The sequence below is a fragment of the Drosophila subobscura genome, chromosome J (assembly GCF_008121235.1).
Source record: "Drosophila subobscura isolate 14011-0131.10 chromosome J, UCBerk_Dsub_1.0, whole genome shotgun sequence".
Classification (NCBI taxonomy): Eukaryota; Metazoa; Arthropoda; class Insecta; order Diptera; family Drosophilidae; genus Drosophila; species Drosophila subobscura.
Window position 1 is genome coordinate 12,767,746 of NC_048532.1, and position 19,095 is coordinate 12,786,840.

At 43.1% G+C, this 19,095-nt stretch overlaps 3 protein-coding genes across 3 annotated transcripts; all 3 read left to right on the forward strand.

The window, feature by feature from the left end:
- Positions 1–315: 315 nt before the first annotated feature.
- Positions 316–10,197, forward strand: LOC117894832 (U-scoloptoxin(01)-Er1a). The gene is made up of 5 exons (XM_034802079.1): positions 316–521; positions 8,728–9,030; positions 9,545–9,711; positions 9,824–9,946; positions 10,018–10,197. The coding sequence occupies exons 2-5, from the start codon at positions 8,967–8,969 to the stop codon at positions 10,084–10,086; spliced, it is 423 nt and encodes a 140-aa protein (XP_034657970.1). The 5' UTR covers positions 316–521; positions 8,728–8,966; the 3' UTR covers positions 10,087–10,197.
- A 119-nt stretch (positions 10,198–10,316) lies between these two features.
- Positions 10,317–11,424, forward strand: LOC117894833. Its single transcript, XM_034802080.1, has 2 exons — positions 10,317–11,019; positions 11,085–11,424. The coding sequence occupies exons 1-2, from the start codon at positions 10,957–10,959 to the stop codon at positions 11,376–11,378; spliced, it is 357 nt and encodes a 118-aa protein (XP_034657971.1). The 5' UTR covers positions 10,317–10,956; the 3' UTR covers positions 11,379–11,424.
- Positions 11,425–13,689: 2,265 nt separating this feature from the next.
- Positions 13,690–18,675, forward strand: LOC117893690. Its single transcript, XM_034800380.1, is given in 4 exon segments — positions 13,690–14,050; positions 16,809–16,976; positions 16,979–17,267; positions 17,913–18,675. Coding segments are annotated over 4 exon segments (1,026 nt in total). The 5' UTR covers positions 13,690–14,047; the 3' UTR covers positions 18,479–18,675.
- The last annotated feature ends 420 nt before the right edge of the window (positions 18,676–19,095 follow it).

A 19,095-nucleotide genomic window follows, 5' to 3' on the forward strand; every position in this document is an offset into this window, starting at 1 on the left:
ATTCGTGCGACGTGTGCCCCAGCGAACGGTTGTTGCTTTGTCTTTGCTTTTGTATCTTTGCATCTGACGGATACGCGATACTCCAGACGGTGCGCGTGTGTGCCTCTATGTGTGTGCTTGTGTTTGTGTGCGTGTGAAGAAAGAGCAAAGCAATATTTATATATCGTGCATATATCAAATTTATTGTTGCCCGGTGGTGAAACAGCCATCGTAATAGAAATAGTTTTTCCAGTGCTCGCCTCCAACTAAAAATTAGATAAAAGTTTCTTACATAAATACAAAAAAAATACAAAAATCAACAGCAACAGCGGCAGCAGCAGCAGCAGAAAAATAAACCAACAAAAAAGAAATACAACGGCAAAAATCTTATGCAAATGCGTTTTTAAAAATAATTAAGCGGCCGCCTCGAGATTTGGCAAGAAAGTCGTTTTTTTGCAGTGCCTGAAAGATTTGCGGATTTGTTGGTCTCGGCTTTTGGATTTACCCCCGCAGCCTCCTCCGCCAGTGCAATCTCCTAAAAGGTAGGTAGGTGGGCCCTCCCTCCAGCTGCTAAACTGCAGCCTGCAGCCAACTCTTATACAATGCGTGTGCTCCCATTTCGTGGCGCTTACATAATGCCACACCACACCGCGACGCACATAATGATGTATCGCTATCAGCGCCATTAGCATAATTCAATGCCCCTGCCCCTGTCCCTGCCCCTGTCCCTGCCCTGCCACACGATCCAAATTTGTCACAAATCGGAGCAAATTTGCGTAAGCATCTCGCGCAGAGGGGGAAATATCTCCAGAGGGTGGGCTTTAAGGCCATTTAAACTTTGCCATTCAGCTGCCATGATGACGGCAGACACACAGCAATTGGACAGCGCCACATGAATATGCAAAAGAACAAGAAAACAAGTTGCCCCCAGCGGCTAAGTCTGTTGATGATCCAAGACCCAACACTGCAATTCCGCTTACGAAGGTTTTTTCTTCTAGACAATTGAGAGGGAAAGGAATTTCGCTTTCAAGCTGAACATTTTTGTGATTTATTAGATAGAAGATATGTTAGAAAAATATGTAGAATGTACATTTAACATCTACACATCCTTAAACGAGCAAATATTTACATATTTTATAAACAATCTTTTAGTTTTTCAAAGTGGAAGCCAGCCACTAAATATATGTATATCGCATCTGAGAATATTAATATCAACATAAATCTTTAGCGAATATCTTAAAATATCTATTTGTTTTATTCATGAATGACACACTAATTTTATAAAATATTATACAATTATCGCCATCATCACTATTAATTATTCGCGAGAATAAATATAATTTTGATTGTCAAAATAATGTCTAGCAATAAATAAGATACAAACGGGGCAGCCTCACTTTATAAATCTTTTAAATATTGTTCATCAATTTTTGAACAAACTTTTTTACATATTTTAGTAGAAAAACATAACGAAAATGCTTAAGAAACTAAAATATGGATAGGGTTCTCTATAGACAGATGCGGAAATTGCGTAGAAACATGCAGATCGTGTGACATTCAATATAAAATGTAGATCATGTATAGAAGAGTTAGATTTAGGAATATATTGGGCATGCAGAATGACGAAAAGACAGCTTAAAACATTATTTATTCCTTATAGAAACGAGCATTAAATTTAGCAATTTTTGTTGTCTTGACCTTCCCAGTAAAAGAAACTTGTTTTGACAGAAAACGAAACCTAATTGATAATTCCATGAAGAGAATCTAATGCCAAATTATTAGGGGGATTTTTGTATCCGATTTGCAATCAAAGCTTGTGGCTTTAAATCTTTTCGCAGAACTCTCTATATATAGCATTATTTTGATATGTGCTCCTCCAGTAAATTGAAAAAAAAACATTCAGAAAAAAAGTTGCTTTGCTTGAGGCTGCTCGCTTGCATTTTCTCGCTTCGGATGCAAGTGCCGTGAACAGGCAAAGCCAAAAGCTGAATGTAATCGATGACTTCGACAAAAACAAAAAGAAAAAAAAAAGAAAAAAAAAAACTTGTTGTTTAGGATTGTGGTTATTTAAGTGTAAGTTAAATGCAGTAACAGCAGCAGTTACAGGCGGCAGCTGAGAGTGGAGTCTGAGAGTCACAGCAGCCAGAGCCACCCGCTTGCCGCATTCTTGGAAAATATTTGCAGTATCTGTGTGTATCTATGAGTGTGTGTTTGTGTTTGTGTGGATATCTGTGTGAATCTCTGCGTTCAATTGCACATCAGTACAATTTACAAAGTATCCGCACCCGCAGCACCAACAGCAGCAGCAGCAGCAGCAGCACCGCCAGCAGCAGAAGCCGTAATTTATTTGCATTGTTTAGCGTCTCGTCTCGTCTGTACCGTTTTCTTCTTTAGCTGCAATAAAACTTAAGCCACACGAAACGAAACGATACGAACACAAAAAAAAGGCAACGCGATTTACATAAAATTTATGGCTGCCACATTACCAGTCGGTTAGTTAATGCTGCCTGCCTGCTGGCTGCTGCTGTTTAATTGTGTGAAAAGCGTTTGGCCGAGCAACGTATTGCAACGTGTGCACCGACTCAAGTGCCGGCACATTAAGTATACGACACGTGGCGAGCCTTGAACTCGACCAAAAGGGTTTTTTCTCAGCGCACCCCCAACCCACAACCGTTCTGCTCTGCTCTGCTCGCTCCGCCAACCGGTTCAAATTACTCTGCCAATTGAGAAATCAAACCAGAACCCAACCCAACCCAAGCAACCCAGACAAGTGGCCGGCGATTGGCGATTTTATTTTGGCAGCTAACAAAACTCAACATTTATTAACAAATCGAACAGATAAATTATTCAATTTTATGTTAAATAATTCTGGATGTGTGCGTCACAGAGGTTTATGGGATTTTGAACAGATTTTGAGATTATAATGGAAAGATTTGAATTCACTTTTGGGAAGAGGAATCAAGGGATTCTTCTAGAAGAGCATCACAGTCTGCTCAAAGACGCCTCGAAAGATCTTGTTAAACTTGAAGAGACCTCTCGATAGACACTCCATCACTTCTTCTGCCTTCTGGCTAACCTTAACCAAAAGTTGAGCTCAATATCACACCTTTTTTCTTCTATAGGATACAATCTGTGTATCGGCCGATGCCCAGGCCGATGCCGATATCCGATACCAAGCCAACAAGTTGAACAAGTTTGAATTTTAAAATTTAATACAAGATTGCAAAATAAATGTATAAATAACAAAAATGCCGTTGCCTGTGCGTCCAATTTTGGTTTCCGCAGCAACAACAACAACAACAAGCTGATGATTGGTTTGGTTTTTGCCTGTGGCTTTTGTGTCTCTGTATCTATGGGATGCAGGCCTAATGCCCACTTCAAAGGCGTCGCGTCATTGTGGCCAGCCACTGGCCAAATATTCGCACTACAAATCACATGAGTTGCCATGAGCTCTGCTCTTGAGAGGATGGACAGGGATAGGGTTCGGGCTTGGGCTTGGGCTCGGTCTCTGCCGCAAGGCGATCAATCAATAACCACTTCAATGAGATGTTACCTTAGCGAATCTAAAAATACGAGTATCTGTGTGTACACCATGAGTATCTCTGCCCAGATAACTGAACAATTTCTTCACCATCATCTTCAGCATCAGCATCAGCATCGTCAGATGATGGCTCTGGCTCTGGCTCTGGCTGTGTTGCCCTTGTAACGATTGTTATTTCTGCTGAAGCACAGCACAAATGCTGATATGTTAATGACGGATGGACACCGAGCAGCGGCTTTGCCGGGGATGTCTGGCAGGTCAGAGAGACCCGCTGCTGCGGATCGGATCGGTAGCTGATCCGTCTTTTGTGATTGTTTCTTGTTGGCTTGTTGGTTGTTACTTTGTTGTCAGCATTATTGTCAGAGGTCGGCAGCATGGCAGCGGCATGGGCAACGGCATCGTCAGCTGCTGCTGATGGCATTTAAATCACTGAATTGGCATTGTGTGATCGATCGATCAATGCTTCGCTTCTCGGGCATAAATATCTCTCCACGCATTTAATGGAATTTTAATTAATTATTAGTTTTGTGTGCTCCCCGCCTTAACTTCCTCTACCTCTAACAAACGGGTAGCAACTGTTGCCAAGGATGGATGCACCTTGACAATAAATAATTAAGTAAATATAAAAACTTAGGCCCAAACCTGTGGCCAACCCCATGCCTGATTTGATTCATTAATAAAGCTTCTTCTGTAATTGGTAGTTTGTCACTTGAATCTGCTAAATTATGGTTATATGAACCATAAATTAAGCTGCAATCGTTAAGGCGAACATAAGTAATTGGATTATATTTTCCACAGTGTCAAACAAGTTATTTGCTGAACTTTCTTTGACAATTCATTTCCCACACACAGCTGGGATGCCGGTATTTCCCCCTTTTATAGATCAATAAATTCATTATTTATCGCCAACATTTAAGCAGATTACATTTCAATCAGTTGCAGGCTTTTGAAAGTAGATTTTGTTGAGCAGTTAAAAATCTTAATTAAATAACTTGCATAGGGATTACGGGTGTGGGCTTATGGGATTATGTTTTGCTGATAGATAACTTGCCTGCAACTCTGAACATATAACATTTTTGACATTCATTAGCTTATTTTATATTTATTTTTGAATTTCTTGTGCTATTTCTGCTTGTTATTTTGGTATCCTAAATTTATGTTTTATTTTGTGGGCGCTTTGGTGTAGCTGTTTCGTTTATAAATCTGCCTTAATCGCTTCGTTTAGTGCCGCGTCCGAGCCGGTTTTCGGTTTTTTCTGATCAACTTTTGACTTTATTTTATTTTCTTTTTTAGTTTTTTGTTGATTTGCAGCTGGAATATACTCGTATCGGGCTGCGTGTGTGTGTTTGTGTTTTTAGCGATATTGATTTTTCGCATTAAGCGCATTTCTGCGTGCCAACAAATTTTCAAGGACAAATTTTTCGGAACGGAAGCCTCCACATGGCATAGCGGTTTTGGGAGCTGAATCGGGCTGGTGCCATCCCCCAACCCCAACAACAAGTTTTCCCATTTTGCTGCTGGCCGCTGGCCGCTCAATTAAACGGTTTCCAGTCTGCTGCTTTATTTTTTAGCCTTTTGTTTTGTCAGTCGTTGGCTGGCGTTGAAAAATGTGTGTCTGTGCAAAAAATTGTTGTCCACTTGTCCAGGTGTCAACGCGATCGGCCTAATCAATTGCTACTTGGGAGTCGGTTGAGCTGATTAGGCCATGTTTCTTTTTGTTTTTTGCCAGCTGCTTTTGGCTTATGTAAGTCCATCCGATCCGCACCGGATCCCCTTTGGGGCGCGGTGGCAATAAGCCGGTGTCTCAGGTGTCGTCATCGTCATCGTCATCTCCAGCTCTCCATTCCCGCCTTGGCCGTTTCAACATATTTTCTGTTGCTTTTCTTTTTATCCATTGTTGTTGCTGCTGCTGTTGTTGTGTGGCAGTTCCGCCAATTAGCGGTGCTTCCGCTGCCACACACAACCATAAAACGGTGAAATAATTTTCTCAGCTTTTCCTTTTTATTTTTTTCGTTGACTCTTTACTTTGTTGCAGTTTTTGGCGGTGAAGGAAATTGTTTGGCTTTTTATTTTGATTTTTTATGAGAGAAAGGAGGGATTTTCGAGGTTGTGTTCTTTATAGAGGATCAGTTCTGTGGCTTTCTGGAATTCTATCAGTGGAATCGATTGCATGGAAAGACCTTCACATTCCTTCCTTGGGCTATTCCACCTTCGACCTCAAACAAAACTCTTCCTTACTCGTTTTTTGCCCCGTATTTTTGTGTGTTTCATCAAGAAATCAAATAATTTGGTAAAAATTTGCATAAATTTTACTGGGGGCCCAAAAACACCGCTCATAAAACATTGCGCCTTCGGTTACGCGTCAGAAATGAACAAATTAGTGCGATGTTTCGCAAGGCAACGCCAACAAACTTCCGAATTAGCCGCAAATCCAATCAGCGAAACGCCAAACAGCCGACAAAAGCAGCAACAAAATCAACTAAAAATGGGACTTTCAAAATGGTTTAACCAAAATTAATGTCGCACATGCTTGAGGAATGCAGATGGTGGCCTGAAAGACAAGTCGCAGGCAGGCGGGCAGGCAGAATGTGTGGCTGCACTTGCAGCAACGAGGCAGCCCACGGAATGCTGGTGGCACGAAGGAGGAACCCCAAACAACAAGAGTCAACCAGCCACAGCAAATTGATAGACGACCACAAACGATGGAGTCTCTAGAGGGTCTCCTCTTGGTCTCTCTCTCTCTCTCCCCCCTCTCTGTCGTACTTTTAGCAGTCGCTTCGCTTCTCACGCTTGTCAGAAAATGTCAAAAGTGACGATGCGCTGTGCATTACAGGGGAATATCCCATCAGCTTTGATGGGGAGAAACACACAAAGAACGAAGTTTGAATGCTCTTGGAATGCATTAAAGAATTGAAAGGCTTTCGAGACTTTTATTGCCCAGAGAAAGCGCTAAATAAATCGTAGCTTTTTAGTGTTTTTCCGAAAGGTTAAAGCTGCCAATTCAATTAATGCTAAAAACCTAAATAAAACCCATTATCTGTTAAGCAAAAGATTTATCCACAAACTGCTCAATAAAGTTGTATTAAATAAACCATTAAATCTGCCACTGATAGCGCCTCAAACAATCGTGTCTAAAGTCCGTTAAAATCAATTACCTCTTGGCCTGAAAGCCTCTTAAGGATTTGTAGGCGCTTGAAGAGTGTTTTCCCATTGGCCAAAATCCCACAAATACACCAAAACCCAAAAACCCAACTTGAATCACGTTGGAGACCACTTTACGGAAATATTAAGAGAGAAACAAAAGGCAGGGGGGTGCTGAGGGGCTTCCACTCTTCTGGCATTTGTCACACAGGCGCCATGGTCAGTCGACAGTCCGTCGAAAAGGTGAAAGACAGAGCACTGCCAGCTGGACCAGAGGCAAACCAACGGGGGCCCTGGGCAGACGGACAGCTGTTGCTGCTGTGTCATCTCGGAGGCGCCTCTTTGTTCATGCCCCTCTCGTCTTGGCTTGGCTTCTCCCCTGGCCATACGTTCCATGAAATGTTTTCCAGTTTTGCGTGAAGATGACTTTTTGCTTGGCCCGGGCACTGATGACCTTTTACGTCGCCTTAAGACCTGCCTTCACTTCATCACGGACTCGGCTTAAGAGAGCCCAACAAAATTTGCATATCATTCATTTTTGTGGCCAGACATAGCCGGTTGCAGCCACACTCCTCCCTGCCCCTTACCCGCCCGTAGCCAGGAGTCAGTGCCAGGAAAATTAGTTGCGCGGGAGGCCAAGACAAAAACAATTTACGATTATTTCGTCTGCGATCTTTTCGTGGCATGGCTGGCCTTTGTGCGGCGCGATGGCAATCGACGTCATCTACGCATCCAGAGGCCATAAATTCCAGTAAAATGTCAAGGATTTACAGCACAGTCGGGGCATGCCCCAAGTGAAAGAGCCCAAATGGAGGTACACACAATAAAAGTTAATCAACGGAATCGCCAGTCCCAGACTTTTGTTTCGATTCTCCTCCAGATCAGCCCAGACCCCGGGTTGACAATTTAATTGAGGCTGCAAGGCCGCACTCGCCTACTCGACCTTCTTTTCACCGCTTGCAACAATAAAACCGCAGACAAAATACCCAAATAAAATATGAATCAATTCGCAGGGGAAAAGAAACGGCAAGGAAATCGCCACAAAACGTTGAAATATTTTTGCATAAATAGAATCTATTTGCTGATTGGATCTGCCATTGACTGATTGTCTTTTAATGGCGTTTAAAGCGTTTCCCCGCTCCCCTCCACCACCCGCACCTCCACCCTCTCTTATTCATTGTTAATTTGACAGTTTATGATTGATGTGAAATATTATTATGAAATATTTTGGTGAATATTTGTCGGCGATTAGTCAGCAGAAGTCATAGAATTCTGATTGACACCAAAGTGGGTCACCATTAAGCATAAGTACATATATCCTGTTGCTTGCCCAAAGAAAAAGGCGTGGACTCGTTATTCGAGTGGCTTTCTTGTGTCTCAAAATAAAATCAATTAACGCAGAAGCTGCTGCATCCGGCTTGATGAGTCAATCTCTGATGTGTCTTGGCTTGCTTTGGGCGTGGGTTCGGCATGTAAATTGTGTCTAAGCTGGTTGGACTGTCTGGCTGGCTGTCTGTCTGTCTGACTGGCTGTCTGGCTTTGATTTTGTAATAGACTGTAAGATACACTTCAATGCAATTTAATTAAAAAGAAAGGCAAGCTGACCAGCAGTTCAGAGAGTCATATGAAAACGATTGGTTACCCCGAGGTTACCCCGAGGGCATTATGGTAGCTTTAGGCATAACCAAACCTACTCTAGCTCTCATCTAAGCATTTCTAAATCTATCAATAATCTCTAAGACCTAAAAATATGAACCCTAGACACATTCCAGAACCTCCCGGACATTCCTTCTGTTGCAATAAACAATAATCATTTTCTGCTGTCCCAATTTTCAGTCAATTAGCTCACAAAACCTGCGAGACTTGTTTGTAAAACAAATAACAAACCGACAAACGGGTGAACCTATAAACGATCATTAAGAATACATAAAATTCATGAGCTTTGCAAATGCTTTGATTTGTTTTGCTTCCTTTTCAAATACGTTTGCAAACTTCTTTCCATCTACATAGCTGAAATTCATTGAAAATTAATTCAACATTTTTACTGGTTTTTCTTCTCATTTTAGCCATGTGCCTGCCATAAGCCACAAGCCATAGACATAGACACCGCTTCCTAATTGACAACAGAAGAGCCAACTAAATGGACGCGTAGCAAACGGCCCAAGAGAGAGAGAGAGAGAGAGCGAGAGAGAGCGAGAGCGTGAGCGTGATTTGGATTTCCAGCGTGATATCGCACAGAGAGAGAGCCCAGAGGCGAAATACCTCAAACGAGCCAGAGCCAGAGAAACACAAAATTCACGCCAAAATGTCCAACGCCACAAAAATGGTTTACAGTTATAGAATTTTATGGCTTTCCGGCGTTTTACTAGGTGAGTACGAGCACGAGTACGATCGAGTACCTGTCCCCATTAGGAGACGTTGAGAGACAGACACAGATGGAGACACAAATTAAATGCTAAGTGCGTCGATTAAGCCATTGACGTTGAGGTTGGTTAACCGAATGCTATTGGGCTTTGTTTTTGGCCCGTTTTGCTGTTGCTGCTGCTGCTGTGTGTTGGGCCCTGCGTGAGCCAAATAACTTATGGAATTGGCCATGGCCTGTAGAAGGAGAGAAGCAGAAAAGAGGCAAAGCAGGCAACACACAGCTGGCAAAGTGCAAAGAATTGGAAGGGAGACTAAAAAGAAGAAAATTAGCAGAAAAAAACAACGCCAGAAACGAGCAAATGTTTAGAATTTTATATATAGAAATAAATTTAAATAATAATAATTATTGCCTGTCTATTAAAGCTTTTATTCAATTCTTTTATCTATAGAATGTAGACCGAAATGTCGCTACAATTATATTTTTCTATTGTTAAATATTTCGCTATTTTTTATATGCAGCTCCCATCCTGCTGGCCGCCATTGCGGTGCAAGGCCAGGATCTAGCCAGTCCAGTATTTCAAAATCACAAGACGAAGGAATGGACGAATTTAGATAATATAACATTCTCATTCGATTGCAAGAGGCGATCGGTGGGCTTCTATGCCGATATGGAGTACAATTGCCAGGTGAGCGCAAAGAGAGAAACAGAGACAGAAAGCTCCAGCTCAAGCCTGGCTTGGGCTTTTGTTTGCCTGCCTGAAAGTATACTAACTTTACACATATATTCCCCACTGACAGATCTTCCATATGTGCGATGAAGAGGGCAATCGGATACCACACCTGTGCGCCAACGAGACGAGCTTCAATCAGGAATACAGAATCTGTGATTGGGACTACAATTTCAATTGCACAGAGTCACCCGTAAGTGACAGATCTCTGGCCATATTTCACCATATTTCTAGCTAATGTCTCTATTTATTTCTAACCCACAGAAATGGTTCTATCTGAATGAACTGACGTACGCCACAGATCCGCCAGATGAAGATGATGAGGATTACTAAAACGATTTGCACTTAACTAAATATTTATTGTCTTTCCAAGAGCAAACAAACTAATTAAATTAAAATGCCCTGAATGAATAGAATGCTGTAAAAATTCCATGAAATACGAAATGAGAAATGAAATGAATTGAATTGAATTAATTTAAGCGACTTGTTGACAATTTTTGTTGAGTTTCGTTTTGTAATTTTTGTATTTTAGTCTAATTGCGTAAAGATAGAGATAGATATAGAAATGTAGAGAGAGACAGAGAGCGGAAGATGAAGAGGAGAAGGCGTCGTGTTGTGTATATAATGTATATAGAAATGGTCCCGTTACCCTAAACCCATTCACCCATTACCCTTACCCTTACCCTTACGCATTCCATTTGCATTCCCCCAAAAAAAATAGAACTACGGAACAACTGCGGATTGTATAATTTACAAATAATCTTCGTATTTGTAAGCAAACACTTCAAACGAAATAAAAACGAAATCAAATTTGCAGCTACCCCAAAATGCCACTCACAATTAATTGACTAATTTGTGGCCGAGAAACAAAGTGTTTTGTGGATAATTCTCCTTCCTTTTACGTCACGGGAATCCACCGGCGCTGGGCTAAGTACAATCCATCCATCCACTGGGTAAACAACCCCAGCAACCAGCCATCAGGTGGTTACTGGCACCGATCGTTACCCGGCGGATGAGTCAAGTTCAATGACGAAATTCCACACGGGGTGCCACCATAAAAAAGGGGGCAGAGCAAAACAAAGTTAATTGGGGAAAATTGCCATACGGCAGCAGTGCGTAAAATTGTCACACCTCGGGGCGTTATAAATTGGAAAAGTCCGTGCGCAACATAGTTAGTCCGGAATCACAGCTCCATCACACAAAATGTCACACAAATCCAGCTACAATTGCAGCCTCCCCTGGCTATTGATTGCGTGCCTATTGGCGGTAAGTTTCCTCACCATAAAGTACCCCAGAACTCCCCATCTGATGAGTATTTATCTACATTTTAGCTCACAACTGCCCAGTACTATACACAGTACAATCCCTACTACTCGCCCAGTCCAACATTCTCCAGCTTGAATCAGTATTACTACCAGACCACGCCGTATCCCTACTACAGCACTTATGCCACAGCGAGTCCTTATGACAATACAAAGATACGAATTTGGCCCTATGTGATCGGGCAGTATCTGTATCCGGTGTACAACAACAACAACTACAACAATCCATATGCCTCGCTGAGCAATCCCAACTGGCAGAGCTACTACTCGAATGTCTATCAATCGAATTGGGGTCGAAAGTAAACCAAACTCAAGGGAGGGGTCTACATTAATAACTTGTTCAGTTAATCCAAATAAAAATAAATCAGAAAAGTAATGGAAAACCGATCTGTGCTGTAATTGAATCGCTTAAGATAGCAAAATACTTGAGTAAACCTCTTCAAAGAACCTCTACGGAAACGATTATGATAAAGAGCTCCATCAAAATGCAAATTGAATGGCCGTATCCATATCAATATGCACAGAACGGGAGAGCAGATCAAGCGTCAAAAGGTGTGAGAACCGTTAGGAACAGAGCGTTCCAATGAATGGAACTCTGTGATGTGTTTTGTGGGGCATAGGAAAGTCCCATTAAAGCGAGACCCAGAGCAGAGCGAACTGAACTCCGAAAAACCTGAACCCCCACAGACAGACGAGACGAGACGAGACACAACCTCCCGGTGAACCCTGAACGTGAACGTGAACCTGAAGCCAGCAGAGAGGTACATTTGTAGGTGCGTTTCATGTACTTAACGGTTTTCACACACCATCGCCAGGTTCCAGTTGGTTTGGGGTGCCATTATGTAATGATTTGAGCAAACTTCGCTCGGGGATTACACTGCTGCACCAGACAGAGCAACGAACTTGACTCTGGACTTGACTCTGGTCTTGACTCTTGTCTGGGGGAACTTATGACAGTTGCAGGCCGGCCTGGCTTTAAGTTTATTTATGTAACTGGGCAACATGTGGCAATATTCGTCTTATTTGATGTAATGACATTAAACTAGCATGAGCATAAAATGTCAACCTGGGCTCGTATAGAATGTTTACCTTTCGTTTCTGGAGCAACATTCCGATTAAAAGTTCTGGCTAATTTAACTGTAACTTCCTCAGGGAACTATGACAATTATAAGCCACAAATCAAAACCATTTGCATCTGATCAGAAAGGGTTATTAAAGTTCCAAAAGTTCTAAGCCATTATGGAAATGCTCTGCGTGCCTTATCATGCAAATCACTGGAGGCACGAGATGGGAGACGAAACGGGAGAGAGATGATCTTCAGTGAATGTGAATGGATCGAATGAATGCCCCCGCGGGAGTTCGGCATGCGTAAAAGCGTGGCTATGGGCGATAAAGAAAGAGAGACAGAGAGAGAGCGAGAGAGTGAGAAACCTGCGTAGTGGGGAAATGGGTCAAGACAATCACGAAAGCCGCAGAGGCAGCCAGACAGACTGAGAGCGACGGAGATCGTGTAAAACGGAGCCGGCAAAAATGTTTGCCATCACTTTAGCCCATACACACTGCGGCCAAAAGCACGAGCGAATGAGAAAGCCCAAGGAGATTTATATTCAAAGACCTCCAAATGCTCTTTTTGTGACGTTTATGGCTTCCAAAATATTATTTATATTTGCTAAAAATAACAAAGAGGCATGGAGGCAGGTTTGCTTGGGAAGATATGGAGATTTCACCCTTACAGCAAGTCACTTATTTACATATAGGAACTGCAATTGAAAAACCTTCTGCACGGATATACAAGGAGAAACAAAATGTGTAAATAGAAGAGAAATGGAAGTCGCAGAGAAATATAACCGTTCCTTTTCCAGGCACTAAATGCAAACAGTCATAAAAGCTGCAAACTGCAGCGCGCAGCTTCGTTTCGTCAAAGCTTAAAAGCAGATGCAAAGGAGCTGGCGAACAACAGTGAAAGATATGTGGAAGAGATAAGGCGACAGCAAGCAGCGACGCAGCAGCAGTGGAGCAGCGAGAAAGAGAGAGAGAAGAAGCGTAAATGAGAGCAGCATTGCAGGGCACTGGGACTGGGTGGTGGGTCTGGGTCTGGGTCCCACTGCAACTGAGACTCGTGCGAGAGTGCTCTCAGTCAATTTGTGACGTCAGTTGTGCGTTTTGTCACGTTCGTTCATGCTCTGTGCCATTGCACGACAATTCGTAATACAAAAGCAATAAACAAGCAGCAAAGGAGATGGAATGGAGATACTCATACAGGAAGAGAGCAAGATAGACTGAGAAATGTGGACATGGAGCGACATTGACTTTGCAGATTTTGGTTTTTTTTGGTGGTAACCGGACCGACTCGATGTTGGTTGATCTTTCTGCTGCTGCTGCTGCTGCTGCCGTTTAGGGGAAATTGTGAAGAAAGTGTTGAAAACGAAATTGTAACTGGAAGAGCGCAAGCGCCTCTCTGTCTCTGTCTCTATCTCTGTCGCCAACTGGCTCTGGGAGAGCGTGCGGGCCAACGCAAACAAGCCGAAGAAGCGCTGGCCAAAACAGAGACAGAGACCCGTCCAGAGACGGAGAGCCATGAGCCGAGACGCAGACGCGCGGACCTTACCTGTTGGCTGGGGCCAGCGCCAAGTGGCAGTCAGCGGGTACATCTCAAGCATTGCAGTCGCCTCTCTCTAGCCATCCAAATCTCTCTCTCTCGATACGGATTCAATCACCGTCTTAATCTTGGCCAAATACAGAGCACTCCTTGGCCAACCAACTGTTTCTATTGGCCTATAGTTTCGTGTGTTTATTTTTTGGCCAACACATTGCGTGTCTGCCAACAGATTGGCGTGAAAGTGGTTCATTGCCCGGCGCCAAAGTGCCAATTGTATCAGATATAATTAAGGATAACGCGTTACCAGCCACCTGTTCGAGAGCCAGGCACTAATTGGCCACAGATCACAAAGTCTGAGCCATCATTAACGAAAATGGTAAGTCTAAAAACGGGGGAATCCCCCTCAAACACACACACACACACAATCGTCAGGCATTGGCATGCCAGGCACGCGTTCAGTGTTCGCTTTACCCCAATCCCCAGCTGAAAAGGAGCCAGCACACAAAAGGCCCAAATGCAGGCCAAGAGCTTGTGTGTGACAAATGCCAAATGACAAATTCTTGGCCACAATCTTCGACTGTTTTTGTCTTGTGTTTACTTGTTTTTTGTGTATGTTGGCCAAAAACTTTCTTTTGAGGCGTGTTTTCATTTCGCGGCCAGTTTTCAATTGTTGTTCAAATCTGAGAGCGCCATCTGCCATTTATTTGGAGCCACATGGCCCGTGTCATGAACTGCGACATTTTATATGGACATTAGATAATGGTCAAGTCTTAAAAACTGTTGGCCTGGCCTCAACCACGTGCCACACAATTGCATAATGACGGCAAAAGTGCCATAAACATAGAAAGTCGTGCCTCAGATTCATAATTATCTAAGATAAACTGCGCTGCGTGTATTTGTTTTTACGATTTGATTAGCATACACATAATTATATCTGGCTAATAAAATCTGGTAAATAATGTAGGATACACCCATGGGGAAAAGAAAGTCTAAGGAATTTATTGTAGGCCTACACACTAATTCATTTCATTTGCCATTAAACCGTAAAGCCATTAATATTTTATTGGCTTAAATTAGGCTAAAATAAACAACGAATTTCGAGGTGTGTGCGATATAATGTTTATGGCTTTTAGGTGTAATTTGGTTAATTTTGGGTGCCCAGACAGGCAAATTATTGGCAAATTAGTGGAATTAATACGATAAATGGGAGTTTGAGGATAATTTGTTTAGTTTTGTTGTGGAGATTTTCCAATGTTGGGTATCTGCCTCTCTGCTGCAGAGCCCTTCCTGCCATTTAGCAACAATAATAACAGTCAGCAACGTTTTAGCGCCGTCAATTTCCTGGAATTTGCAGTGAAATCTGGGCCCAGCAGCAAGTGCAAATATTTGTGGCGGCCGCAGCCTGGTTTTTATTTACATATAACAAGGCGAAGCTTAAATCGAATGAAATTTCACCCAAGACCTGACTCAGATTCGATAATACTCTCCACACCGATGACGAAACAGCCATCAGAAGATGCTAATTAACTGGCATGGGATGGGGGTTCGTGTGTTTTGAAACAAATCAGAAGTGAAACTAAGCTGGAAAAACTGCGTTCGGTCTGTCAAACAGAAATGGGAAATTATGTAAATGTCGATCAGTCACACATTGTTTATAAATGCATTTCTATCTGACTGTTGCATCACCACGAGAAGTGAAAGACTTTCTTTCTTTGTTTCCACCGCAGTTGCATTCGCCTCATCGAAACTTTAATTAATTTTTGTGCAGCGCATCGCTTTGAACTGAATCAAGGCCATGCCAAAATAGATTTCCATTTACAGTTTTCAGCCACAACAAATTGAGCACAAAAGCGTTTTGGCCTACTAACTGCGGGCGAATGAGGCGAATATTTGACTAAGAGGCCACACAATGGGGCACCAAAAATGAAGCTATTTTTATTAGATAATGCAAAAGCGAACACAAATTATGTCTCAGCGGAGGCATTCTCTCGGCTCAGCTTCCCCGTTGCTCATTTGCAAATTCTTTTCGTTAATTAAAACATCTCCAACGAAACGATGATTTATGTTTTTGGGGAACGAAGCCAACCGTTAGATCCACATAATTTGTTTACTCTTTTGTTAGGGCTTTTGGGCGAATATCTTTCGCTCCGTTGTGTAACCCCCAAATTGGTTACCACAATTATATTTGTGTGTTTTTTGGTTCTGCAGGTGAATTGGAAATGGAAAGCTCTAACAATCCAATGACTTTCAGTTTTTTGTTGTTAACATTCTGGGAAACAAATTTCGGGCTAGGTCATATTTAAATTTCACTTTACGCAGGGGAAGCTGTTTAACCAAAAGTAAAGGTTTGGCCAAAGCTAAGAGTTTAAAATTTGTGGTGTGTGGGAATGTTAAATGTTTTAGAAATTTGTAGTTTTAATGGATAGAAAATAAAAGGATTTTGACAGTGGAGTGCGTAATGGGGAAGATTTTATCGGATTTAATATTTATTTTAACGTTTCTTTAAAGATTTCCCTTAAATGTTATCCCGCAAGCAGGATTCCCATTGCTGTGTATTTTCCCCATCTGCTGACATAATAAACGGCTTAAATTTCACTTTAGTTGTATCCGCTAAATGCGTCAAATATAAATCAAATCACATTTATATAAATATTTTTTTAGCAACTTTTAATTTACATATAAATTGCCAACGACAGCCACAGCGGGTCGGCAAAGGCCAAAGCAGAAATATTTTTAAATTTCGTATAAAAAAACACGCAAAATGTTTGTTTCATTATGCAACAGTTCAAAATGGGAAATGCTTTCGCACCCAAAGTTCGAGTGGGGGCCATAAAAGGCCATTTTACGAGTCGGTTTGCTAGTACTCGCACTTTTGGGTTTCCGTTTAAAGTGGATTCTAAAATGCGTTTAACAGCAGGGCCAGCGACAGGTTCGTTTCCCAAGTCTTTTGTTTACGCAATTTCCGCACCTCCCCAAGAGCCCAGAGCCCGAACCTGAATCCAAACTGGAAATGATGAAATGGCTTTTAAGCGTCTCTTTTTCGCTGTCATTCCTATGACAATGAGAGACACACACTCGAGCGTACTGATATAATTTCTCTGCCTTCTTCTCTCTCTCCCTGGTTCCACTTTCAGTTTCTCACAAAGAGTTCAAGTGCGCGGCACTCACTGTTGATGCTGCTGCTGGCCCTCTGCTGCCTGAGCAGCGCTTTTAGCGCCAAGATAACAAAAAAGGTCGAAAAACCCACCGCGACGGGAGAAAAAGCGGAGGCAGCTGGTGGAGCCCCAGCAGCCAGCGAGGAGGAAAAACTGATGAGGCGGAAAACGACAAAGACGATGAAGAGAACGACAACGAGGAGGAGGATGATGATGAGGAGGCAGACAAAGATGCAGCAGCAGCAACAGCTGTTGCAACAAGCAGCGGCAGCAAGAACCCCACTGCCGTGCAGGCGGCCACAGATCCCACCGATCTCAGTGTCTGGGGCATGGTGCGCACACTCTGGAGCTGGCTGCGCAGCGATCTGGGTGAAAGCCTGTTCGGCGATGACGACGATGAGAAGAAGCCAACAGCCGACGCCGGAACCTCAGCCGTGGGTGAGTTATCTCTGCCGCTTCCTATACCTAAAAACATTTACAAACAATTAGTGGAACTATTTGTAATCAGCTTGAGTGGCATTTGCTCGACTTTGGCTGCCATTTCAAAGCTGATTACATCTGACTCTCAAATGATTAGCGGCCTCTTCCAATCAAGACCCATTTCCCAGCTCTCCCCGCTCTGCCCAGCCTCTTGACTCACTTTCGTTTTCAATGAAACCTGACTCGAGCGAGGGCCAAAAGCGGCTAAGCAACAACAGAAACATACAGCGGCCTAGAGACGCTAAAAGGTGTTAACAAAACAAAAACAGAGCTGTGCTACAGCTCAGATCTGTCTGTGGAGCCTTTGTAATTTCACTTTCCGCATCAACTTATTTATTAAATAAATAAGAAAAAAATACGAGCCGCGCTCATCTTTAAAATCATGAGAAAATATTTGAGCCTCACTTTTTTGCGGGTTTTAGGTTTATTTTTTGCTTTTATTGTTTTTTTTTGTACTTTCGCATAGTCCGAGGCGTTCAGCTCTGTTTATTGATGAAATTGTAGTAATAATGGCAGCTAAAATCCCCAACTGGAATGCCATTTCTTTGACCTACGCAAATTCCTCACCAGAATTAATGTTTGAATTATAATTTTCTCTTTCAGAGGGTCGCACATTTGGCAAGATTCGACGCCTGCAAATGGCACTGATTCCGATCATCTTCAAGTTTGGCGTACTGTCGGCCATGGTGGCCTTTCTGGTGGCCATTGGCATGAAGTCGCTCTTCCTGCTGAAGGTTTTGGTTCTGATGAATGCCGTGGCCATTTTGGGCAAGTTTATAACGCTGAAATCGACGCTCTTTGGACAGTATGAGCACGCGGCGCCTACGTTCAACTATCCCGGCTGGAATCCACATGCCAAGGAGTCGTGGGGCGGCACTGGTGTGAGTGGACCCGGTGGACAGCATGGACATCCGCCCAGCAAGGAGATTCATCTGCACATCCATGGCAATGCCCAGACCCAGGCACAGCTGGCCGGCCAGGGCTACAACTATGAGACGCAGGGTGGCTGGGCCAGTCGCTCGGATCCCTATGGCGGCTATGCCCCAACGGGACAGTTTGCAGGGGAGAGCCAACAGCCCGCTGTGGCGACTGCTGATGCGATGCCAAAGGAGACAGATCCCATGGCCCTGCTGCCGACCAAGTATCGGGCGAGACATTTGATCCGCTGAGAGCTGCGCCTGCACCCCCTGGGGATCAGCCGACGACCACCGCTAAGAACGCACACACCACACACACTTTTAGTCAGCGGACTTTACGAGAGGACGCAGCTTTACGTACACCTAAAACTAGTTAAAGCCTAATTTGTAATTAAATTATTTGCCCCCCAAAGTAGCCTTAAATAAATAGCATAAAATATAAAACAAAATGTGCGCGATCTTTGCTGTTGTAGTAGCTGAAACAATTACCAAAGAAAGACAACCCCTTGGCGTCGCAGAAGTCCGTGATTGATGTCTGCCCCACCAGTCAGCGTCGGAGAAGAAAGTCTTTTCAGCTACGGTTCGGCTTTTTTTGGGTCTTTGATTAATTGGGCATTTGACGTGTGTGCCACCGAGAGGAGATTTCTTTCGGCGTCCATAGGGGCGTGTGCTGCGGCTTTGCCTTTTTGCCGTCTAATCATCAACATTATCGCAAACATTGAAATGGTAGTCCGCGCCGAGCCAAGTCATGACTTGACATTGTTCAACGGTAGCTCGAAGCCGGCTGATCCCCAGACAAACCCCAAACACAACACCAGAAGAGAGGCTCAAAGTGGAAGCAAAACATATCCAATTTTGTTCCATAATTA

Excerpts from the sequence above, each read along its gene's own strand:
- LOC117894833 (XM_034802080.1), top strand. The coding sequence starts at position 10,957 with ATGTCACACAAATCCAGCTACAATTGCAGCCTCCCCTGGCTATTGATT. Across the intron at positions 11,020-11,084 it reads TGATTGCGTGCCTATTGGCG|CTCACAACTGCCCAGTACTA; the intron begins GTAAGTTTCCTC and ends TCTACATTTTAG.
- LOC117894832 (XM_034802079.1), top strand. The coding sequence starts at position 8,967 with ATGTCCAACGCCACAAAAATGGTTTACAGTTATAGAATTTTATGGCTT. Across the intron at positions 9,712-9,823 it reads ATATGGAGTACAATTGCCAG|ATCTTCCATATGTGCGATGA; the intron begins GTGAGCGCAAAG and ends CCCCACTGACAG. Across the intron at positions 9,947-10,017 it reads TCAATTGCACAGAGTCACCC|AAATGGTTCTATCTGAATGA; the intron begins GTAAGTGACAGA and ends TCTAACCCACAG.